A 25,623-nucleotide genomic window follows, 5' to 3' on the forward strand; every position below is an offset into this window, starting at 1 on the left:
ACTTTGAGAGAACTCTAGCTACTCATCCTCTAGCTAAACTTCAACAAACAAAGTAGTGCATTAATGGACTTAAGATTGTAAAGTCAAACCTTCAAGTTAGGAAATGTCCAATTCAAGGATGCCTGGCCTCTCCTGAAATGCCAATGGTGAACTTCTGCTGTTGTATTCAGAGGTAGTTACTTAGCCACTCACAAAGAGATTTTTAACATTTGTAATGGTTAGGTTACTTCTCCAAGATATACTGAGCTAGCTTCTCTTCCCCCACAAACTGGTTAAACCTTGCCATGTGCCACAATGGTGATGACCCCACCCAGTTTGGTCCCACGTGATATTTTAGTTCTTTGCCATGAGAGGACACATGAATTCCAACAGATGGAGTTGCTTAGGTAGCAGGCAAGAAGCTGTGAATTTACAAGAAAGCTTCACTCATTCATCTTTTATGGGTTCCTCAGTTAGGAAAGATGTTACCTGCTGCTGCTGATTTCTCTGCTTACTGGAGTGTGAAACTACGGGTGAGAGGGAGTTCTCTGGGGTAAGTGATGTAGTTCAGGCTGCCCCTATTCTCTCCCCTGGGGGCTTAAAGTATTAAATCTACTTCAGAACGACATTTGCTCTTGCCGTATGGGAAACAAGCACCTTGGGGAGAGCAAACAGTCTTCTTTTAGCTCAGTTGACTTGAAGAGGTGAAAGGGGGACCCAGCCTAGAAAACACAGCTGTGGAGTGGTAGCAGCAGGGTCAAGCTCAACCACTGCCCTAGTAGATACTGCTCTAGCCCTCCTGTGTTATCAATGTGCAGAAGTGACACCTATGCTTGTCAGCCTTAGGGTTGACAATTACCAGTCAGTGCTGACTAGGACCCTCCGCCATATGTTCAATAAGCAGATGGTTCAGGAGACCCACAGAGTGGTGTTGATGCAGACAAAGCACTTCCCTGGAGAGGAAAGCTTGTGTAGTTTTGTTTCTCCCCCCACCTATGAGAACATGTAAGCATACAAGTCGCGCTTCTTCCTACCTCCTAAAATGTGTGCATGTAGCAGCAGAGGAGCCAGGAGTTGTTAGCACCCACCCTTAAGCACAGTTAGTTCATCCTGATTCAGGAAGCACAAAAGTCATTCCCCTCCTCCTGCCAGCTGCATAGTGAGTGTTAGAGGTAGGCTGCAATGTCTCACACTTTAGACTTCCCCCACACTGTTCACCCAGCCTCAGCAGCAAGCAAGGTCAGTCTAACAAAGGAGCAGGGCTCCTGCTCCCAGCTTAACAGAGGGTTAGGGGAATAGTTAGTGAGACATGGAGAACACTCAAGAAGCACAGCACAGATGTTGAGACTTGAAAATAAAATAGTTTTCAGTAGAGCTCTTAGTCACATCTTTTCAGGCAGCTTTTACATTTTGGACAGCCACCCAGCACCAGCTTTGCTTCTTTGTTGGAGTTAAATGCAGAGAAGTGTTGCAATACACCCAGTTTATTGCTTAGAGTATAGAGGAGACTAGATATCAGCATCTCAGGCTCTAGCCTGAAAGACTACTGCACTGGAAAGAAATCCTCTGGAAGTTTTTGCTCTAGACCCCTGCATAACAGCCATCTGTCAGGCCATAAAAATAGAACTATTAATTCAATGTTTACACCCTCCACATCCAGGAAATTTGTACTAGGCTATGAAATAGATCTAGAAAATGCTTGAAGCACCACTGATTGGGTTAGGTCTCCTAGTACTCTATTCCTTCCCACCCAGCTTTGATTAAGTGAATAGCAATACAATACACAATTGATATGTACCATTTGCATGGAGAACCACCTTAAAAGGTCTCAAGACTAAACACTAAGGGACATTCCAGCTTAAGGGGTATTATCTAACCCATGGCATTGGGTAAGTGTGGGTGAGGGAAATGTAGTTCAGAGCCCACACAGCTCATCAATACCACTTCAGTTGATTTCCTGCAAGATTATGCTGCACTAGGATTCTATAGTAGGCTTGGATAGGTGGACTTTCAGCCTCCTCTTGGAGGAGAACTGCAATTCTATGTGACAGCAGGTTATTCTTCCCCCATCAGCTGCCTTATGACTAGAAAAGTAATGCTTGTGTTTGACAAGAATGCTAGCAGGGTTCTCTAATCTATCTCCGCCCTACAATCTTCCTGGTACTGCAATTCTGAAGAGGTTCTGCCACAGAGGGTAAAGGGTCCCACTAGCCAGGACAGGTGAGCCTTATGCACCACATATTCAAATAGTTCATCCACATACTCCTGGGCCTTGAGCAGCTTCTGCTTGCTGCAGGTCAGGATACTGGTGGACAGGTCCTGGAAGGAGTTGGCCTTGGAGAAGGCACCATGGACCTCTTGCAGATTGTGATGAGCCTGATGCATCTTGTCCTGAACACTGGTAGGAAGGCCTTGGACTAGAATCACTAGGTTCAAGCATATGGTCTGCAGCTGCTGGGTGATTCTCCAAGACATGACCAGAACAAGGGTATCTACCTGCTGGGGTAAAGCAAATCAGTGTGTGTTTGAGAAGATATTAATGGGCAGGATAGAGCACCACTGCCAACATGAGTTAGTATTCAAGTACCTCTGGCTGTGCAGAACCATTGTCAATTACTGCAAGCTCCTTCTTAGTCCACTCCAGCCACAACTGGTGCAGCTTCTGCTGACCCTTGTGTAGTTTCTTACCCACACTCTGCTTGACAGTCTCAGTCTGAAGTGGGGACAAGAACAAGGTGTTTTCAAACTGTACTGTAGGAGGACCAGCCTATGAACAAATGGTACCAGTACAGACAGTCTGCTGGACAGAAGTGTCAGACATGGCTCTTATGGATATCAGAGAGAGGATTGCAGTCATGTAGGTTAAGCCAGAACAGAATGCTTTAGAGGAAAGTTTTGTGGTTTGCCCTTTGGGGCAGGGTTGTCCCAAAAAGCTACTAGCACAGATTAAGGATTGCCTACCAGATCAATGGTGTGCTGGATCTGAGAGAGGTTCTCCTGCATACTCTGATGGAGCAGTCTCACTTTGCTCACAGACTGCAGGTAAGTGCGCTGGCGGAGTTCAGTGGCCAGAGACCCCAGACGCACAAAGTACTTCTGCTGCTGTTCCACAGAAGCCACCTCAAACCCCTTCACAGATGCTGCTAGTTTAGCTAAGGGAGAGAAGAGGATACAATTTAGGCAGCCCTGCCAGTGCAGAGGCTTCAGTCAGCAAGACCATGGCTATTTCAGAGCCCTTATTAACATCTGGGTCAGCAGTCTTTTCCCTTAGGAGTACAATCACCAGGATAGAAACATGGGGGTGAAGATACGTCAGCTCCCTGGAAAGTAGGTGTGCTCCCATCTAAGTGGTATTTGCCACTTGCTTGGGAGCCTCCCCCTGCCTCACTACATTCCATTTCCAGTGTCATGTAGGTTGCCCAGAAGAGAGACTGACTGGAGATTCAGGGAATTAGTTACCTTTATTGATGACCATTATCTACATTTGTTTCCACAGCAGAGTCTGGGAATCACTCCTCTGGATACATGTATTTAAGTAATGTTTTAGCAACCCTTTAGTCAGAGTAATAGGATTGAGACCTAGATTGTTGGCACATGAGAGAAAACTAGTGCAAGGGGAGTCTAAGACTTATGCTTTGGTTTGGGAAGTCCAACAGCTATGGTTTATTAGCATCATCCAAGTATTTCCCCAACCTAGTTCAGCATCTGTGATGGGGAGGGAGTGATCCACCAGGTCTACCGATTTCCCCTGCATGGCTTCTGCTCCACTCACAGTCACAGGCCCCACTCTGGAGCCCATGACTGTGCTCATGCCACTGGTTACTGCTGATTTTGCTGCCTGCATGGTCTTGTCCAGCACCTCAGTCACTCTGCTGTTCATGGCATCCCTGGTACCTGTCACCAGCTCTTTGGCATCCAAAAGAACCTAGAAAATGTCAAAGGTAATCACTTCATGCTACTCAACATCCATGACTATTTCAAGGAGGGAACTAAAGTTACAAGATAGAAGCAGATGTGACCCCTCAAGGGATGCTCGCAAAGAAGACACCAGGTCAATGGAGTAGACACCACTGAACTAGTCAGAAGGCCACAGCAGGGGTCAGAAGAGTACAGCCTCTCTGGAGAGAGGGTCATATAAATCTCCCCATTGTATTTTTCATTGAATGCATCCGATGAAGTGAGCTGTACCTCACAAAAGCTTATGCTCAAATAAATTTGTTAGTCTCTAAGGTGCCACAAGTACTCCTATTCTTTTTACGAATACAGACGAATACAGCTGCTACTTTGAAACCAGTCTACTCTAGTTAGTGGTCTCAGTTTAGCCATCCAAGTTTGGAAGCTTTGGCATAAGGTATAGCTAGCTACAGCAATGAGGAAGTGGTCAGTTCCCACCATACCCAGCCTTGAAACTCAAGGGATTGACAGCATTTAGCTAAATAGAAATATTTAGCAGACCATGGCCCTCAAAGAGCTAGTTACCTTATCAGTTAGCTGTTGAAGGATTGGCAGCTTCTCCTCCAGCTTATCCAGTCCTTTGCAGGCAAATTCATTTGCTGCTGCAACTGTAAAAGTTAACACCATGAATAAAGTTTCCCAAATCTTTGTTTAAAAAATGAACTCTAGTAGCGGAGAGTCCTTCCTGCTCTTTGATTTTCTGGTTCTGCAATATCCTTGCCATAGGCCAAGACACAGGCTCTCTTCTCAAGTGTTAGCCTATAGCTATTGTGGGAAGCGTGTCTGAGTAGAGAATGTCTCTCAGAGACTTTCCCTTTCTCAATTATATTTCATGGACAAGCTTCATTTATAGGGTCATTAACCAACCCCAGGAAAAACCTTAACTTGGCATCCCCTTTCCTGTGAGGGGAGCCTTTTACTATAACCCAGTGCCAATACCACATGTAATTACTCAGTGGAAACATCTCCAGACAAGAGATTCTAAGCATAATGCAAGACCTCTGTTGTGACCTCATTCTTTCCCCAGACACGGCACTTGTTAATGCTGACTATTAGCAAGTGTTACTGAGGTTGTAATTGAGGTTTTCATTGTACCATGAGGGAGATTACCGTGTAGTACATTTCCTTATCTGTCAAAAGCAGAAGGGAATTTACCCAACCTTAATCCCTTAAGACTGTTTGCTCACAGCTTCTTGTTTTAATATAGAAAGTGTAGGGGAGTTCTAAAGGCATGGATGCCTCCCACCTTCCTCTGGTATGTGGGGATATGCAGGGAGCCCAGCTGTTTCATCTCTAGGCTTTAACATCAGTGGTGTCTGAAAACCAAGAGCAGGGGGAAAAGCCTTGCAGATGTTGCATCTGGTCTGTTGGGGCAGCCACAGGTCCTCAGAGTCAGCAATCTTCAAAGGCTAGAGAGCTGCCAGTGCTGGAGCCCAGAGCTTCTCACCCAGTAACCCTAGATTTCACTCCTGGGCTAAGCAGTGGTTCTCACTTCACTTTCCTAATGACAAGACATGGGGTGGCCACCTTCCATGATGGAAGCTGCTGACTGACATCCAGTTGGAGACAGAGCTCGCTGTGACAGATTGGTCTCAAGAATATTATGGGAAATTGGCCTTATTGTATTACGTTTATATGCTATTGTGGGCCAAAATTGGACCTAACCTCTCAAGGGGGAAATGTAAAACCTGGAAGTTTAAGGGGGGCTATACTGAGAGTATGCCAGCCAAGTCCAGACTTTTGGGACAAGTGGATTTCCTGGAGAAGTCTCTAGGTGAAGTTAGTCACAGCTAGGGAATTTGCATTATGCAAAAACCCACCACTTTGGAGTGACACCCGTCTGCCGATCGTACACTTGAGTTTCTGATGTTACCTGTTACAGAATGCCAAATAGCTGCTCCACTCCACCTTTGTTCTGGTTTGGGATGTGAGATGAACTAGTAGCCACAGAGAAACCCACCCATGATGTTTTGAGGACTAAAAACCTATCAGAGCCCTAAGATGGAGCCGAGGGTGACCTCTGGTAAGCTTGTAGCAGGTGTAGATTCTTTTATTGTTTAATGGTTTTTGCCCTAATGCAGTCCTTATTGAGGAAGGGTTCCTACTGCTGCTAGGGTTGCCAGGCAACTGTTTTCAAGGAGAACAGAGTTGAAAAGGGACCCTAGCAGCTCCGGCCAGTGCCACTGACCGGCCAGTTAAAGTCTGGTTGGCAGTGCAGCAGGGCTAAGGCAGGCTCTGCTTAGCTCCTGGAAGTGGCTGGCATGTCCCTGAGGTGCAGGTGCAGCCAGGGAGGCTCCGTGTGCTGCCCCCACCCCAGCACTGGCTCTGCAGCTCCCATTGGCTAGGAACTGCAGCCAATGGGAGCTGCTGGTGCAGGCAACGCATGGAGCCACCTGACCATGCCTCTGCTTAGGGGCTGCAGGAACATGCTAGCCACTTTGGGGAGCCACCTGAATTAAGCACCAGCTGGATCCTGCACCCCAAACCCCCGCCCTAGCCCTGAGCCCCCTCCTGCATGCCAACTACCTCCCAGAGGGTCACCTGCACCCCCTCCTGCATTCCAAACCCCTCAACACCTCCCCCTAGCCTGGAGCCCCCCTCCTGCACCCCAAACCCCTCATCTCCTTGCCCCACTCTAGAACACATGCCCCCAGCTGGAGCCCTCACCCCTTCCTGCACCCCAACCCCGTGCCCTGAGCCCCCTCCAGAACACAACCTCCCTCTGACCCTGGAGCCTGCACTCCCTCCTGCATGCCAATCCCAGAGCATCCTCCTGCACCCCACCCCAGAGCCCCCTGCACCCCAAACCCTCATCCCTGGCCCCATTCCAGAGCCCACACCCCCAGCTGGATCCCTCATCCCCTTCTACATCCCAACCCCTTCCCCCCAACCTCGCTCATTTTTGCCAGGCTGAGGCGAGAGCAAGCAGGGGTGGGGCCTCAGGGAAGGGGCAGAGCAGGGGTGTTTGTTCGGTTTTCTGTAATCAGAAAGCTGGCAGCCCTAACTGCTGCTTCAGGAGGCAATAGTTAGTCATACCATTTTACAATGGAATTAATGGAGAGGCTGCACCAGGCTATGCTAGGACTAGCATGTAACAGGGCAGGGTCAAACTGTTGGGGGGGGGAATAGAAAGAGGCGGAATCAGGGTATTGATTGAAGGGGATTGTGAAGCATGTGCATTATGCATAAAGATTATCCCTTTGTCAAAAGATCAGCCTCCCTAAAAGGAGGAACTTGATTAAAGTGCTCTTTTTTAAGAAAAAAAAAAAAGCAAAAAAAACCTGAAAGCCAAAGGTGTGATAAAATGAAGTCTATTGTAACTGGAGGAAAATACTTGCTTTCTAGAAAAGAGCTGACTTAATATGGCAGACCCCATTCCCATCCACATCTGTGTTACTAAGTCCTCCAACCACTAGAGGACACTCCCCTGCAAGGTTAAAATAGAATCCAGGAGTCCAACTCCCAGCATGTCAGTGCTGTCTGGCCAATAGTTGTGTAGCTCCCTGGTAAAGTGTGCCACATCTCCCTCCAGTGGAGTTCCCAGAGCAGAACAATTACTCCACTTCCATACTTGCCAGGAGTGTGGGCTGAAGGTTCAAACCCTGCTGATTTCCCCCTCCATGGGTTCTCTGAAGGATTGTCCATGGTAGAATTCCTTAGCCTTTGGGAATGGTTAAAGTCATCCAGTGAAGTTTCCTTGGGCAGTTTATACTCAGCCCAAGCTCAAGCATAAATGCCGTGCAACTGGAAACAAGTTGATGGTCACAGCGGTAAGAGGTTTGTTTGAGGGGCAAGAGAGCTCTTGCCCCTTTAACCCATTAACCAAGGACTATTTAGTAGAAAAACTCCAGGTTGGATTCACACATTTGGAGATGTGGCAAAAGTGCCATGAGGTTGAAGCCAGCTTTTGCCAGCTAAACCCAATCTTGGCAGTGCCTGTCATTCACGTTTGTTAGCCATTTTGACTATTTTCCTCCTAGTTACTTTAGGTTATGCATGAGGCATTGTCCCTGCCAAATGAAGGCTTTTGCCACCAAACATCTTAAGGGTTACTCGTGTGATCAGATCTCACCCACCCCTATTACAGATACTTGTTGCACAGTGGTTTTGCAGCTACTTTTCAGTAGTGATCTGGGTTGGAGATCAGAGTTACTCAGTGAGATTCTAGTACTCTGAATGAGTCTTTAGCAAGTACAAACCTGCACTTGCTAAGGAGGATCAAGCTTTTGTATAGTGGAGACAGGTCACCCACTGCAGTGAGAGGTTAGTTGTGTACACGGCCCCTTCCAATCACCTGTACCTCAACCACACATTCAAAGAGAACTGTATTTATAGGTACAGACACTACCCCAGTCAAGCCTAATAATGGTAAGTCTCCATTAGAGCTGCATTGTTCAGATGCTGAAAGACAAACTCTGACCCGTCCTGAGTCACTCAGTGCCTGGCTGTGAAAATGGAGCTCAGGATGAAGACAGTAATATGTTCCTCTTCCAGTTTGAAAGGGCTCAGTAGAGCCTTACCTTCAAGTACAATTCATCCATTTAGATTAAATACAAGTGCACTGACGCAAAGCTCTGGTTATCTTACAGCTATGTAAGTCACATTCCTAGGCAATCAATATATTCCAAAAGTGCTCAAGATCAGCTGCTGGAGGAACCAATCAGCCATTGAACCTTCAGTAATCTTGACTTCCCCACCCTACTCAAACAGTTCTGTCACCTTGTTAGCAGTTATGGGATTGAGAGTAGTTTGACGTCCCCTCCCTAGTTTCAGGGTTAAGGTCTCCATTGATACAAGGAGACAGCTGGTTTGTCATGGGGGCACTAGTAGCCCTACTGAGCAGATCGGAGTAAGAAACTCTCAGGCAGAGCCCTAGCCACTTACAGGCTTTAGGCTAGTAACTTACATTCACAGGACACTCCAAGGGTTATGAGGGGACTAGAATCCAAGCTTGATAATAACTATTGTGCAAACATCAACAGCTGTTCCCTCACCACCAATTAGAGTCTCTAGAATTTGAGGCCAAGTTGATGTGGCAAGACAGACTAAAACAATTTACAGCAGTGAACCATTGCCGGAAGCTACCTTCACACTTCAAGTTATATAAGACAGTTTCCTTCTCATCTGAAGGATTTAGTGTTTATTAGATTAGGACTCCTAATGCAAGTGAGATTAGGTATGGTTTTCATGCTATATAAGGAATCTGAGATATACAAGCCAAACAAGAGGCATTTAGGGAGGCAAAAGCTACGCTTCACAAAGCCTTCAGCTAGTAGCCTTTGCCACTGTTTACTTTAACAAAACTCTTACAATAAAGCAATCTGTTTAGAATAAAAAGCAACTTTCATACCACTTCTAAACATCTTTTCCTTGGATTTAAAAAGCAAAAGAAAACCTCTTACCAACAGACTAAAAGTTGTCTCTGTTCAACATCATAGAAACTACCCATCTTCCGCCTCTATGTACAGGCAAGTGATGTCATCATGGGCGGGAATTAAAGGACTGACAGCTTGGGACAGCAATGAGAATGAACCAAATTGTGCCTTGACCAATGAGGGATGGAAAAAGAAGAGCAATTGGGAGAGATACAGACTTCAGTTAAGTTGCAATTGTTCATTCACCTCATGCAATTCAAGCTGATTCTTCTAGTTCTTGGATCCTAATGAGCCAATGGATTTTAAAAATACACAGAGGGCTCACCTAACATGTTTATGGTAATGGCTTCTGCGTAGCAATGTTACAAGTAGCAACGCCATGGCTGAGTTAAGGAGCTTGCTCCTTGTGATTACCAATAAAAACTTTTGCACTCCTCCTAACCCCCCTCTTGTAGAATGCCACTTTTCGCAGATTTTTCTTAGAGCATGTTTTAAATGTTGTTGGTATTATTGACTTGCATCTGATGAAGTGGGTTTTAGCCCATGAAAGCTTATGCCCAAATAAATTTGTTAGTCTCTAAGGTGCCACAAGTACTCCTCGGCTTTTTTGCTGATACAGACTAACACGGCTACCACTCTGAAACCTGTATAACAATGGTGGGTTATTGGGATTTCTGATATGATTATATCTATCTAACTTAACACGGGGCAAGATGGAAAGCAACACAATGCATGTAGACAAGGCCACCCCCACGCACACTAGAAAGACAATGAAGCAAGCTGCTAGATCCAGAGATCCTGTCTCTCACAAGTTGCAGGCCTTGTTTCGCTGAAGTTAGAGCCTGGAGATTAAAAAAAAAAAAATTAAATCCTTTCCTGGTGGGGGGACACTTGTCAGAATCTGACTCCAGGGAGATAGGTGGACACAGAGAGAGACTCTGCCCATGGAGTCTAAGCCATAGGGCCTTCCAAGATCCAGGGAACGGTACGGCCTGTTCTATTGTTTTAAAGATCTGTTTGCTCTGAAAGCTTTTGTTCTAAGCAAATAATGCTTTGCTCTATGGAGGCTGCTTGGTCACTGGTTTACCACCATCCTTGCTCCCAAATCGAAAAGGAACAGAGCTGCAGGTACTGAACACAAGTCAGGCCTGCTTAGGCATAGGCACTGGAACAATCTGTATAGTAGGGATGCTGAAAGCCATTGAGCAAAACTGTAAACCTGTAAATGATAGAAACCACTGCAAACCAGGGGGTGTTGTCGCACCCCCAGCATCCCTAGTTCCAGCACCTCTGTGCTAAGGTGATCACAGTTAGCGCCTGGGAACTGCAATCCAAGGCTCAGTCTGAAAGTAGGAGAACCACATGATCCATCCTGAGTGAGGTGACAGCTTGTGGCCTGGGCGCACTTAAATATACCTGGAGGGGTTGGAGGTCTATAACAAATTACCTATTTTAACCCTGAGGAGAGGGGAAGGGAAATCATAAAGTGCTGATCCTAAAACTTATCATTGGTCCAAGCCTGACTATTGCGTAGCCTGGGCCTTAGGTCAGTGTCATTGTTTATAGCAGTGGTTCTCAATCTTTTTGGGCTCAGGACCCATTTGTAAGTATTTATGGCCAGTCGTGACCCAGTAAATAGTCTGGGGATGGAGGCTCTGGGGCAGAGCCATCACTAGGCATTTTAGCACGAAGGGTGAGCAAGCATATTTGTGCCCCCTACCAGAGGTGGCACATGGGGACACATGAGCTCGTGTGCCCCACCCCCCGGTTTTTTGGTTGTGCCCTCCCAACCTAGACAGACTTGGTGGCTAGCTGAGATGAGTCAGGGAATGAAGGTGGCGTGCCCTCCCTGAGCCCGCTGCATGGGTAGGGTTACAACCTGGCTGGTATTTGATGGGCCTAGCCTCATTTTTTATTGATTTGTCAGTTGCCAGAAAAATAATTTAATCTGCTGGGGGTAGGGAGCTTACGTGGGTCTAAGATTTGCATTATTATCACACTACACTGGGATCTCTAATGTTAAACGTTTCAGTGTCCAGCTGAAGATACTGCAGTATTCCCACTTCTGCAGTTTAGCCAATAACAGATCAAAACTGTCGATAATACAGCAGCTGTGTACCCACCAACACATAAGCACACCGCGCGCATGTGTGAGAGAGGGTTTGAGTCATGAGAGAGTGAGGAAATGTGAACATTATCCATCTTATATGTGTTATCTCTCTACATACTATGGTTGGCTGTTGAAGGGGGGATGCGGAGTTGCCTTGTGGTTGGGAGCTGGGGTTGCAGCAGGCTTGCCTTGTGGGGGGTGGTATCAGTTTTTTGCATTTCAAAGATGGTAACTGTACATGTTGGACTGGCCCCACCAAGCCCCGCTGCACATGGCTGGCCCTAGCTGCCTGGCATTGCCGGCCTAAGCTACCCTGCAGCTTTGCACCTTGAGCAGCTGCCCTGCTCACCCCACCCCAGTCACGGCCCTGTCCTGGGGTGGTTTCGGTCGGATCCTGCCCCCCGGGGCTTACTTGCCTCCTGTTATCATGATGGCTGGGCCTAACCTGAGTGGCGTTGGGACCCTACAGGCTGCAATGCCTAGAGCAGGAAGGCAAGCCCAGCCAGCCATGCAGGACAGGAGCCATAGGAACTACCCTGCCACCCTTTGAAACATTCTGGTGGAGCGAGGGATGTGCTGGCTGCTGCTTCCCTCAGCCCCCATTGGCCTGGAATGGTGAACCACGGCCAGTGGGAGCTACAGTAGGCCGAACCTGCGGACGCTGCAGGTAAACAAACTGTCCCAGCCCGCCAGCGGATTTCCCTGATGGGCTGCGTGCCAAAGGTTGCCGATCCCTGGTCTATGTCATCTTCCATCACTTATAACATTTTTTTCTTTGTCATTGAAATGTCTTCAGCTATGTCAAACTTCATCACTTAAGCTTTCTTACAACGCTTGGTGCCGGAACTTGTATTGCTGAGTCACACATTCATAATGAGAAATGCTTTTCCTAACTAGCAACTGTTGTGACGTAGGCTAGGCCTTCCAGGACAGACCAGCTGGTTGAAAGGTAGCTGACAATCAACGAGCTGGCGGTCTCAATTGGTGTCACATGTGGTGAACAAATCACTTTCCACCTAGGATTCTCTCTTTCTGGATCCCAATAAGACTGCAACCACATTCCATCTCCCATTGGTCAGGACAAGCAATGCACCTGACTTGCATGTGCTCCCCATTTGCTGATCCCAGTAGCTGTATATTAAGGGCAGAGTGAAGGGTGCCCTGTATAGTGCTTGGATTGGTGAGTAGAAATTCAGGCAGGAACAGAGGTGAGTGGTTTGGTTTCCAAGTGTTTGAATTGTTTAAACCCTGATAGTTCTGTCATTTAATATAATGTAGTCAGTTGTTTCTCCTTGCTGTGCCAACATGGGGGGAAGAGGAGTAATTGTTTTTTTGAAGCAGAAGGGTGATTTTTCTATCTCTCTGAGAGAGACCTATTCTCCTGTTTTAATAACCTTTTAAATTTAAAGGTATTTCTTATCTTGTTGATTAAAGTTTTTGGTCTCCATAGGAGGTAGAATACTGGAAAGAAGCTGCAGGGTGTTTGTCTAACAGCAGGACTAACTTTATATTTGGGCTGGGAGTAATAAAAGGCTAGAGTGTGGAGGTCTCTTTTCTGACCTGCTACTGTTTCTGTCTCTTCACCTCTCAGTAAGAAAGGAAGTGGCTTTCACTGCAACTAGAGCCTTTGATTAGGAAGGAGCTGGCAAAAATGCTAAATACCCAGAGGTGGGAGTTGAATACAATTAAAGGTGTAGTGAAGATTCTCCTTCATTAAGCTGCTTCCTACCTCTTGTAATGTCTAGGTGTCATAATATGAGACCTTAATAAGGTCCACTCCAGGTGCTTAAAAAAATCCTGATACTTGTAAAATAAATCTGATGGGTTTTTATTGCTATTTGGGGTTTTTGAGCCTTCAGGGTTCAGGTCTTCCAGCTTTTCCTCCACAGCAGTCAGAGCTAGAAATGCTTCTAATACACAGATTCAGTCAATTGCATGATATGGGGCTGGAATTCTGAGGGGGGGGGGGGGACAGACAGGCAACAAGTGATACTAATCAAGTGATAAGAATACTGGCTTCTCTTAAAACTACCTGAGACTACCCAGACCTGGTCTAGAAAGCAGACTGGCCAAAACACTCTGGAAAATCTTCTTCTCTAATGGGTACTCCCAAAATCTGTAGGAGAGTCTGTCCTCAAAACCTCTGTATCATGCTTCAAAATATGCTTACAAGTTAAGTAAAAGGAATCTTGTCTCCTTTACTGCTTGTCTAGGCTAACACAACCAGTTTTGACTGTTAACTATTAGCATGGGGGGGGGGGGAAACTGACTACATTAATAAGCCTGTATCTCTTTAGCCTCACCACCCTTAAAAGCTGTAAGCAAAATTTGCCTAGATATGGGAAAAAGATCCCCTCTCCTGCTGTATTGGAAAAGATGAAGGCTCTCTGTATGCTGCTCATGGGTAATGTTAAACTGAGTAGACACTTAAAGGTCAAGCACTTTAATTTATGTGAAGTCTATAACTTGAAAAGAGAAGTGAAACCCATTGGTGGAGAGGAAAGCTTAATTCCTGTGACCTGACTGAACATATGCAGAGACAGAGAAGCTCTGTTCCCCAAAAGAAGAACCCCACCAAAAACCCCAAATACCTGCTGCTCATGTGGTATAGGCAAGGCCTTATGTTACCATGGGATCTACCAGCACATGGACTGTGTTCCAGAATTGAAACTACATGTCTGGTTCTCATGTCTGAAGAAAACCCTCCATGCAAACTGGTGAGCTCTCTGGACAGCCAGAAATCAGTGTAACAGGATGTGCTGCTGTTAATTAGGTGTCTAGTTATCCGTAAACTTCAGAGTTCTGGTCCCCTTGTGACTCACTGAAATTATTTTATTTTTCCCCCTATCCCCAGCCTGTTGCCCCTACTTCTTCGCTTGCCAAAACATCCAGCTTTGTCAATAGTGCCCCCTTTCTAGTTTCATTTTTTGGTTAATGAAGCACTGTTTTGAAAGTGAAACTTGGGGAGAGAGGAGGAAATATGCCATGTATAAATGAAACTTGAGCCCCTGTGATGACACAAGGGGACTGACTCTTATAGTAAATCTTAAAATAAGACTTTAAGATGTTTCTTATGCTACCCAGACTCTGGGACCCCTGCAGAAATGAGCAGTGGGGGGTGAGCTTTAGCCATGGCTGTCATGGAACAAATGGGAGGGGGGCGGCTATGTAACTTTTTTCCTCTTTTCCCCCAGCTCACATGGCTTTGCCCTGAGGGGTAAATGTGCTCCTCCTCACAAGGTACTGCTTTGGGGGTGGGGCTTTGGGGCAGTAGGAGCTGTGTCCTGGGGAACAAGCTGTGACTTGTGGGACTGTGCAGCCTGAGGCTGTGGGTGCCAGCAGGGGGTGACTGTTGGTGGAGGTGTGCTGTGCTGACTGCATTGCACCAGGCCTCAAACCCCAGCACCAGATGCCAGGAGCCTTGAGCTGCCAGTCAGCGTGTGCCAGCTAGATCCTGTAAGGGCAGAAGAGATCAGGAGCCAGAGGGGGAAGGCTTAAAATGGCAGTGGAGGGGAGACAATCACCAAGGGCAGCAGACCCTGGGGCAGGGGGACAGTGGTGCATGGGCCCTTGCACATGAGCTGGGCCCTGTAAAGCCTGGTGCTCCCCATAAGGCCACCTTGAGCTGCAGTAGTGAGATGTGCAGACTAACTCTCTTGATCCTGCCTGCAATGTGTGAGTAGGCCTGGCTGGGCTTTGCTTTCCCCAGAGCTGGGCCGGCTTCCCAGGTCTCAAGGGAAATCTGTGAATTTGGGAAGAAGGAGAACTTTGCTGAACAAAGCTGGATCTTGGTACCTCTAGAACTTTTGGGGGCCTTTTTGGGGGGGGAAGGTAATTGAAGATGCAGTTGTACTTGTTATCCTCAGAGCATGAGGCTTGATCTGAGATGGCAACTGTGGTCTGGTGGGAGACATTGAGTATAGACCAGGAAACCATCTGAACAAAAGCTACCTGGCCCAGTGATCCAGTGCAGGTTGCAGACTCCAGCACTACTTGGCTGCCTTCCCTTTGAGTGCCCGGATCATTCTTCTGCTCTCCCAGTGGGGCTGCCCTGCAGACTGACTACTCAGTAGTACCCTATTGGCCTCAATGCCACCCTGCAGAAAGGGAAAGTGACCATGTTGCAGTTCTTGGGTTGTACTCTCTGTTGGCAGTTATAACTTAACTGCTGGTTTGTTCTTGCCTTTCAGTTCTCTCTAACTAGAAGATGTCTGACGAGAGCCAAACAGCTGCTCCTGCCCCAGACAGCAAGGAGCAGCAGGTAACTACTCCACAGCATGTGTAAGGTCCTGATCTGTGCTACTGCCAACCAACAGAGGCAGCTTAGTCCTTCACCAGCATCTGGGCATGCAGTCCTTGCCCCTGTTGTAGTGACACAGGGTTTGTTCTTAGTCCTGAATCAGTGCCAAATGGTCTGTTACTAGTGGTCCTCTCCACTTAGGAGGCATAACCTAGTGTGTGCTCACTGTGGTCAGTGGAACTCCATGGGTTTGATTCTTTACTGAACTGCAGCAGCATTATGCTGGCTGAGTGGGGAACAGGCCTGCTATTTGAGCCAAAACTTGGCCAGTGCTCCTAGTAATCTAAATTCCTCCTGATATGTTTGCCACATAGACCAGAAATGACCAGTGCTATAACTTTTTTGTTTTATGCTACGTGCAAATGGCTTGTGGAGAGCCTAATAAAACTTTTTGGATCAATCTCCGCTATTGCCTGCCCTAGGTGAAATGACAAGCCTCAGGTTTCAGAGTAGCAGCCATGTTAGTCTGTATCAGCAAAAAGAAAAGGAGTACTTGTGGCACCTTAGACTAACAAATTTATTGGCGCATAAGCTTTCGTGAGCTACAGCTCACTTCATCGGATGCTTACAGTGGGGAAAAAATACACTTCCTGGCTTGCTAGCTATTGGTGAGCTAGTTCTTACTAGTCTCTAAATCTGCCACTCTATGCTTGACTTTCCCATGCTACTTGCCTCTTCTCTCCTCCCCCACCCCCCGCTTGGGAACTGTCTTCTGGCCATCCTCTGCTCTGAGACATGCTCTTGGAGTATGCTGGGTATAATCTTGCAATGACATGCCTGATGAATTCAGGCCACTCCAGGTGAACATCTAGGTGAACATCCTATGAGCTGTCCCTGCTCTGAAGGAAGCATGTCATGCAAGCTTATGGCAGGGTGTACATAAAGCACAGTTACTAGTTTTCTGAGGCTACCCTAGAACTCCCTGCTAAAGAGGGAGGTCCAGGGCTGACCTGTCAACGTGCTGAAGGGCTCATGATGTGTACATTGATATGAGTTTCTAGCAGTGTGGCTTACAACACACCTCTGCCTCAAAACTAGAGGGAGAAATGGGGAAGGAGAGCTTGACTAGGGAAGGAGCTTGTGGTATGTGTATAAAAATTTCTCCCCCATCACAGAGAATACCTGGAGAGTTGCTTAACTTCTACTGGAAGAAGGCTTTCAAGGCAGGAGACCTTGGCAACAAAACTGTTACCTAGTGAGGGTTATAAAAGAGGACTGATTCTGGTAGGGACTGTCACTTCACTTACATGACTGTTCTTCTGTCTTGTTAGACCACAGCAAGTCAAGTGGCTGGTCTGCCCTTGTTCAAGTCTACTTATGACATGGTGGTGTCTACCCTGACTTCTGCCAAAGAAACCCAGCCATCACTCCAATCTGTGTGTGAGGCAGCAGAGAAAGGAGTGACTGCCATGGCTGGTGAAGCTGTCATTAGTGCACAGCTGGCTCTAACTGACCTGCAGCCTCAGAGTGAGTAAGCCATGGGCTGGCAATGGCCTTCCCTTTTGTAAGTGTGTTTGGTGATGGGTTGCTTGTTTGTGGGGGGGAGGGAAGCACCTCATAGCTCCAGTTCTGAAGAGTTCTGGACTTCAGTGCTGTTTTGGGGAAGTTAACTTACAAGTGAGCTGTAACAACTGTTGTGCTAGCAACTTCTGAAAGGCTTGCACAGGTCCCTGATCTGGACAGACTGTGTGTGAAATAGACGATACCCACACTAAAGAGGGATGCTGTGAACCACTGTGATGGTGAACATCCCTTGCCCACCATCTTAGTTCAAAACTTGCCTGCTTGGTGTTTGTACCGGGAGGGTGTCTGTACAGAACTTCTTAGAAGCTGACGTCAGAGTCAAAAGAGCAGAAGGCTAAAACCACAGCAGACTGAAGGAGGGCTTCTAGGTGTAGCAAGCCTGTAGAGTAAGATTCCCCTCCCCCCCCCCCCCGAGAATTCATGCAACTCCAGGTGGCAACAAAGAATATTGCTCTTCTCAGCACTGGAGGCAAAGCGGTTGTATGGAGCACTGAACATCATAACTAGCTGACTAAATCTGACATGGACAGGAAGGGGAAGCCACTCTTCAGAGCAGTAAGCAACAGATAGCTTTTGCAGCAGTATATAGGCAGATTGAAGGAGAAGTCAGAATAGGTCATGTAGAGAAGGTGGTTGCTGAATGGTAGGCTGGGGGGAGGAGGGTGCAGTAAGGGAGGTCCCACATATATGGGGTGAGGAAAACTTATGGTGGTTTGAGTGGTGAACATTCAAACTGCTGAACATCACATCTGGGCCTGTCCTTTAAAAATGCTGAACACTGGGCAGCTCCCACTCTGAATAATCAGAGCTGGGTGCAGAGCTCTTCCAAAATCTGGCCCTAGATGCATATCTTGGGCAAACCTTTCTCTGGGTCTTCACTGCACTGGTGTAGGCAGCTCTAGCGTCAGGCATCCCATGCTACATGGGCTAATTCCTCAGCTGCTCATCTAACCTTGCAGACAGGGTTCTCAGGATAGCAAATGCTCCTAGTGGCATATGAAGATCACTTGACACCTGAGCTGCCTAAGGAGGAGACAACTCCCCTTTCTCTGGAGAGGGCTCCTGTCAAAGTTCCCTCCCACTCTGAACTCTAGGGTACAGATGTGGGGACCTGCATGAAAGACCACCCCCAAGCTTATTTTTACCAGCTTAGGTTAAAAACTTCCAAGGTACAAACTTTGCATTGTCCTTGAACCATCTACTGCCACCACCAAGCATCTTAAACAAAGAACTGGGAAAGAGCCCACTTGGAGACATCTTCCCCCAAGCCCTACACCCCCTTTCCTGAAGGCTGGATTAAAAATCCTCACTAATTTGTACAGGTGAACACAGACCCAAACCCTTGGATCTTAAGAACAATGAAAAATCAATCCAGTTCTTAGAAGAATTTTAATTAAAGAAAAGATAAGTAACCTCTGTAAAATAAGGATGGTAAATACCTTACAGGGTAATCAGATTCAAAACATAGAGAATCCCTGTAGGCAAAACCTTAAGTTACAAAGACACAAACAGGAATATACATTCCATTCAGCACAGCTTATTTGACCAGCCATTAAACAAAAGGAAATCTCTAGCATTTCTAGCTAGGTTACTTACTAACAGAAGTTCTGAGACTGCATTCCTGATCTGTTCCTAGCAAAAGCATCACAGACAGACCCTCTGTTCCTCCCACCCTCCCTCCAGCTTTGAAAGTATCTTGTCTCCTCATTGGTCATTTTGGTCAGGTGCTGGCGAGGTTCTTAGCTTCTTAACCCTTTACATGTGAAAGGGTTCTGCCTCTGGCCAGGAGGGATTTTATAGTACTCTATACAGAAAGGTGGTTTCCCTTTATTTTTATGACCACTCCTAAAACACCCCTGGTTAGCCAGCTGCTCAAGGCATAAAGAACATTCCCACTCTTGGGGTCCCATATTCATAGCTGCTCACCACACAGCTTCCATTGACTTCAAAGGCAGATCTTTGCAGACTATCTGAAGCATTGACCCGTTAACCCACTCAGTCTAAAGACAATAGAGCAGCAGCATTAGGCTGGGTAAGAACACCCTGTATGGAGGGGGAAATTACCTGAAATAACACTACCCTGGGAGGCTCCCTACCTTATGGCCCATTTACGTCCAGTGTCTTTTACTTGCCATGTGTACTGGTGGAACTCCAGTTCTGTTATGTGGGACACGGTTTCCTTTCATTCCAATATGGAAGCATCATTGCATGAAAAGTCAATTGTTTTGCAGGAAATTCTGAGAAATATTGAAATGACCTTATTAGAGATTAAATGAAGCATGGTGATGTTTTGACTATTACAGCAAATTTTCTAATCTGTAAGTGCATCATCCTTATCAAAACATGGTTGGGTTTTTAACTCCACAATCTGTTCAGCAAAACACTCGGATTTCAGTCTGAACTGGCATTTCCTGAGGGGAAAATTTCCAGTGAAAACTTTGACCAGCTCTATTCAAACAGCCTAGTCTAATGCCAACTGGGTCAAAGCATGCTTTTCCAATGTATGAAATGACTTTTTTTAGCCCAAATCAGCATGTACCCTCTCTAAATCTGGAGACTACATGCTTTGTATCTTCTCTCTAGTTGCAATTGCAAATATGGGTGGTTGTAAGGGCCTGGAGAAACTGGAGGAGAAGCTGCCAGTCCAAGAGCCAGCAGATAAGGTAATCACCTTTCATGGGTGGGAAGGTCTGGTCTCCATGTTCTAGAGAGCTAGTTCAGAGCTGCCCCTGAGTCTTCAGGCTAGTTGTAATTCTCTGCAAATACTTTATTCTAGGTAGAAAGAATTTGAATAATAGGCTCTTCTCCCAAGAAGGCTTCCTCTTCTCACCACTGCCCTTTCAGCTCCTAGTTGGAGCTGGACAAATAATTCATAATTAGCAAACTTTAGTTCTTGTCTGAATTTGCCACAATAGTGTTCCTTGATAATTTTACTTGAAATTACATGGAGATTATCTTTCCTACAGAGTTAGTTGGCCAGCAAAGACTTGTGCCCTCTCCTGTTTTATGATGAAGAACTGAGGCTTTTCTTCTTTTTAACCTTTTATATCAAACAGTCTGGTGTTAGTTTAGCTGGAAGATGTGTTGGATGCTCATGAGATCTCCCATTTGATGGGGAAGGCAGGATCAATACTTGAAGGTGGCTGTTAATGGAAAACATTATTCAGCATTAAATAGACTCTTTAAAAAGAAACAACTTCCCCTCTCAACTCTACAACTTCAGGTCCCATGACCCTTGCAGAGATTCACTAAACTTTTCAGGCCAGATGAGACTAACTTTTATTTTTTTTAAACTTTTTTCTGAAACTCCTCAGTCCTCTTAGGCATCCTAAAGCAGCCAAAAAGGGCACAAGCCCATCTTAGTCTCTGCTAGACACTTCTTAGCTTTAGTTCATGTGAAGTATTCAATATGCAAGCTGTCATGGTTATGCATATAGGTCAGATTGCATAATTGACACATGATAAATGTGTGTGACTTATCTTCGAGAGCCTGAAGCTGTAAAGCTTAATGTGACATTTGTTCTGAGCAAATATTCCATAGCTGCCGTTTCCATAAATATCCCTGCCGCTAAAATACTTTGGGAATATAGCTGGGGAGCAAAGAGTTAAATTTACTAATGTACTTCCGATTGCTCATGAAAGTTCCTCCCAGTTTGATTTCAAGTCCCCTTGAGTCAGTCACTGAAGTGCTTGTCAAACCCACCCACAATCTCTAGTAATACTTGCTCCCACTCATTCTGGTGCCCAGACTCCTCTCCCATCCAGCTATAAGACAAACTCTGGAGTTGTTGATACAGTCCCCACAAGGTCAGGCCCCTGTAGTACAGCACTGGCCTAGGTGGAAACAGGAGTTTTATACAAACTTTATTTCTTCCCCTAGGGTCTCTTGGACACCAAAACTCTGTCTTCCAAAGAGGTGGATGCTGTGAGCTGCAGAATGTCCGAAGTAGTAGATGTCTCCTTGGTTACTCTTCAGGGCAGCATAGAGGCTGCAAAATCAGTGGTGACCAGTGGCATGAGTACAGTCATGGGTGCCACAGTGGGTCAAATGGCTATGAGTGGAGTGGAAGCTGTGCTGGAGCAATCGGAGAATCTGGTGGATCACTACCTCCCCATCACAGATGAGGAACTAGGTCAGAGAACACATGCATGAGCCCTAACTACAAATAGTACACTTCTGTCTCTCCCTCCACTAAATAGCCTTTCCACAAGGAGTGGGAACACAAGGCTGGGAAGGTGTGATATTTTAAGCATTAATGCAGCAGACTTGCTGATGGCCCAGCCACTCTGTTACCTGCACCAGCAGTCAGACTAAAGCAGGTTAGACTTCAAGAAACAGCTAGGTCATATGAGGCTACTGAGGGGTTTAACCTGGGCTCTGGCATAGTCACTCCCACACTGATATCCCCTGCCTTATAGGGATGGGTACCTGCCCTAATCTTCAGCAGTAGGGAAAGAGGCCCTGTATGGTGCACCTCTTTTCAAGGTCCTCTTGGAGAGGAGGCCAAACTCTCTGAAGTGGGCACAACTTTTAATAGCACTTCAAAGCCAAGGATAGGTACAAAGAACTCCATTCTGGATCTGTCACTGAGGAAAGGCCAAAGGGCCATATTCTCAGGGGCTCTGAGCACCCTCAAGTCACTCCAGAAAGAAGTTTAAATAGCTTTGAGGGTGTGCACTGTCTCTAAATCTGTAGCAGGAAGCAATGCTGGAGGGATGGAGAGTCTTCTAGGTAGAGGCCCTGGAGTGAACTAAAGTAACTTCAGGGAAAATATGGCTTTCTTGACCCTAAAAAGTCTTTTAGTGCTTAAAAGAAAGGGACTGCTTCTTTACCAGTTACTGTCATGTGACCACTTTTTTGTTCCCACTGAGAAGCTGAAAGCTACAGAATATTCAAGATGTCACTGCTATTTCCTCTAGCCACATGTACAAATAGCTAAGTGACTGGACACAACTAGAACCACCTAGGAATCTGGTGTGCAAGTTTCCCTGTGAGGGGAAGACTTTTTTAGCATCTTGAGTTAAAAACAGACAAATGAGGTGACAGGAGGGTAATTCAGACCTCTGTTCTGGATGCCTAAATCTGGATTCTTGCTTCACAAATAACACTGACAAATGCAAATGTACCCTTGAAAAAGTCCTTGAGATAAGACCCACAGCATGGCTGTGGTTGGCCTGGGTAAGCTAACTCAGACTGTGGGGCTACAAATTGCTGTGTAGCTGTTTGGGCACAGGCCAGAGCCTGCAAGTAAGGAGGGTCCCAGAATCCAGCCCAAGCCTGAATGTCTACACCACAATTAAACAGCCCCATGAGCCAGTCAGCTGATGTAGGCCAGCAACAGGTGTTTAATTGCTGTGTAGGTAGGCCCCAAAGGGTATGACACAGACTGAGCAGACCAGATAGAGCCTGCAGTGGGGAGGTTTTGAACACCCCTTGAGTAAAGGGCTGGAGAAGGAGTCATACTTGGATTGACATGTCTGTGCTTCCTGGGTTTGCTTTTAATCTTTTGTATTTCTCTATATTGAGAATGGAAGGCTGGCTGATTCTGTGCCATTGGTATGACTAAACAGGGAAGAGTTAGAATGCAGTCCTCTTCCCTGTTTAGTAATTCCCACCTGGGTCTCCATGGGGACTAAACCTGAAGCTGATGGCCATTGACTAAATTGTTAAACCAAAACTGAACTCCCCATTACCAGGGAAATGCCTATCTGTGCTGAAAAGCTCTGCATAGACCCTACCTCATACCAGGTATCTGGCCTGTTGACTTCAATGGGACCCCTGCATGAAGGGAGATCATGTCCATTGAGAACACCTGGCTGAAAGTGACACTCCACCTGTACTATAGCACAGGCTTTAGCTATGACTTCCTACTTCTGGGTGGGATGTGATGGACAAGGTCTCCAATACATGGTACCATAAGTATACTTGCAACTTAAACACTCCTGAAAGATGACTTAGGAGGCAGTAACTGTATGAAAGATCTCATGCCAGTCCCAAACAATCCCATGGGGCAGATGCCTCCAGCCAGCTGCTGAAGGGAATAAAATCTTCTCTTGGGGGTGAGATGTCTAAACCGAAGCTCCTAGTTATTTTGTGGATCTTCAGCTCAGTGAGGACTTGAATAGAGTAGGTAGCTCATGTTGACCCCCATGCCCTTCATCCAATAGGGTCTGACCTTGTTCTCATTCCTTACAGCAAGCTTAGCTGAATCTGTGGAGGGAGCTGAAGGGTCTGCTGTCCAGCATCAGGGCTACTTTGTGCAGTTGGGCTCCTTGTCAGCTCGGCTCCGCCAACGTGCCTACCAACATTCCTTGGGCAAAGTGAGACAGGCTAAGCAGGGCATGCAGGAGACCTTCCTACAGTTTCATGAAGTCCTTGACCTGGTAGGAACACTGTTTCCCTAATCTCATTAAGTATCCTGTCCTAATGCTACTTTTGTGGGAAATTGTTGTCTTGGCTTCTCTGGCCTCAAGAAGCTCAATCCAGGAGAATAGCTGTATTGTCCCAGCAGTGCTCCTGTATCTAGCAGCCTCTTCATGCTGGTGTTGCCATCTTTAAGTGTCTCAGTCATATGTGCAAGCTGCTCTCGTAGTAGAGATTGATCCTTTGCTCCTTGCTGATTGTCCCCTTCTAGATTAACTCTATCAGGCAGAATGTTGATCAGAAGCTTCATGATGGCCAGCAGAAGCTGCACCAGATGTGGCTCAACTGGAGCAGTGAGCAGCCAGAAGGAAGTAATGCAGCCTCTACAGAGCCAAAGGTATTGGGCTACTGGAGAGCAGTTTGGGACTTGGACATCACTGCAGAGAAAACATAGACCTAGCTCACTTCATGTCTTCTAAACCTGTTAACTTGCTTCCTTACAGCAGGTGGAGTCTCATACTCTGGCCATGTCTCGGAGCATCACTCAGCAGCTGCAGGACACCTGTCAGACCCTGAAGGCCAGCATCCAGGGCCTCCCTTCCAGCCTACAGGAGAAAGTGCAGCAGGTTCTCAAGAACATAGAAGAGCTCCACAATTCCTTCTTTGCTGCCAAGTCCTTCCAGGACCTACCAAGTGCCACCCAGAGCCAGGAGAAGATAACCAAAGCCCAAGAGTACATAGATGAGCTACTTGAGTATGTAGAGCACAACACTCCTTTCTCCTGGCTGGTAGGACCCTTCACCCCATCTGGCAGAGCCTATGTAACATCACAGGAGGAGTCTGAGAAGGAGGAGGTGGCTCAGAAGGAGGAAGACTAGGGACCATGTTATAGCTGTACCTAGCAAGGTCTTTGGAAAGTGCCTAATGTATAAAGGGTAGAGCTTTTGTGGGAGGAGTGGGGACTAACTTCTCTGGCCAGCACTAGTATCACACCTTGAACATAGTTGACTGTTTGCAGGTGAATGCCTTGGAAAACCTAATAAGGTAACTAAACTTATTAGCCAATGGCTCTTCTCCCAGGAATACCTTAGACCCAAGAACAGTCTTATAGCAATAAACTTTCAAGTCTGTTTAAAAGTAGCGTTTACACTGAATAGCTTCCTCTAATTCTCCTAGAGACCATGTATGGTGTGGCATCACTAATTAAAAATAAAGTACTGTTTAAATGCTGTCTGTCTTTGGCTATTGTCTCTAATTCTCTCTCTAAATACTGCCATATGGTGGTGAGAGCACTTAATTGAAACTACACCTTGTGCCCTCTGACCTGGGCTCTCCCCACTAAACAATCTTGACTGACTACTCCTACATTAATGGCCCCAGCTTCAGATAGGGGAAGGGGGAACCTCCAGGAAAGGGGGGAACCACCAGCATTTTTAGTTTGGGGTGGGGGTTACATACTACACAATAACCAAACTGAAAAGGAGTACTTGTGGCACCTTAGACTAACCAATTTATTTGAGCATGAGCTTTTGTGAGCTACGGCTCACTTCATGAGCCGTAGCTCACAAAAGCTCATGCTCAAATAAATTGGTTAGTTTCTCAGGTGCCACAAGTACTCCTTTTCTTTTTGCAAATACAGACTAACATGGCTATTACTCTGAAACCTGAAATAACCAAACTATGATTCAGGCAATAGCTAGTTCTGTCCCAATGGCAGTTTTAAAAGTCTGTACTCTACAGTTCTAAAAGAGTGCTGGTGGCTTCTTTAAAGGGTGCTTCTGTTAGGGTCATTCTACCTGTTAGGTCCTGAGATACTAGTTTCTTGCTTACAGAAAAGCCATTTGAGGTAATCTGCAGAGACCTGTGTGCTCGTTCTGTCTGAATCCTATACAAATAGTTTTGACTTGCAACCCACTCTTTTTCTATGCAAAGAACCATAAAGCTGAAGCTTTCCCAAGGATGGATAGAGTGGTCTCCTGCATCCTGTGTAGTGCAAGTTTTAGTGGCAATCTTGCTA

General features: G+C 46.4%; 1 protein-coding gene and 1 pseudogene across 1 annotated transcript; one reads left to right on the forward strand and one right to left on the reverse strand.

The window, feature by feature from the left end:
* Positions 1–2,125: 2,125 nt before the first annotated feature.
* On the reverse strand, positions 2,126–4,560 carry LOC125622476 (perilipin-3-like; annotated as a pseudogene).
* Positions 4,561–15,625: 11,065 nt separating this feature from the next.
* LOC125622284 (perilipin-3-like) lies at positions 15,626–24,698 on the forward strand. Its single transcript, XM_048820185.2, has 7 exons — positions 15,626–15,679; positions 16,990–17,185; positions 19,826–19,905; positions 21,123–21,375; positions 23,439–23,626; positions 23,878–24,003; positions 24,110–24,698. The coding sequence occupies exons 1-7, from the start codon at positions 15,626–15,628 to the stop codon at positions 24,482–24,484; spliced, it is 1,272 nt and encodes a 423-aa protein (XP_048676142.2). The 3' UTR covers positions 24,485–24,698.
* Positions 24,699–25,623: the final 925 nt, after the last annotated feature.

This window comes from Caretta caretta, chromosome 13 (genome assembly GCF_965140235.1).
Source record: "Caretta caretta isolate rCarCar2 chromosome 13, rCarCar1.hap1, whole genome shotgun sequence".
Taxonomy (NCBI): Eukaryota; Metazoa; Chordata; order Testudines; family Cheloniidae; genus Caretta; species Caretta caretta.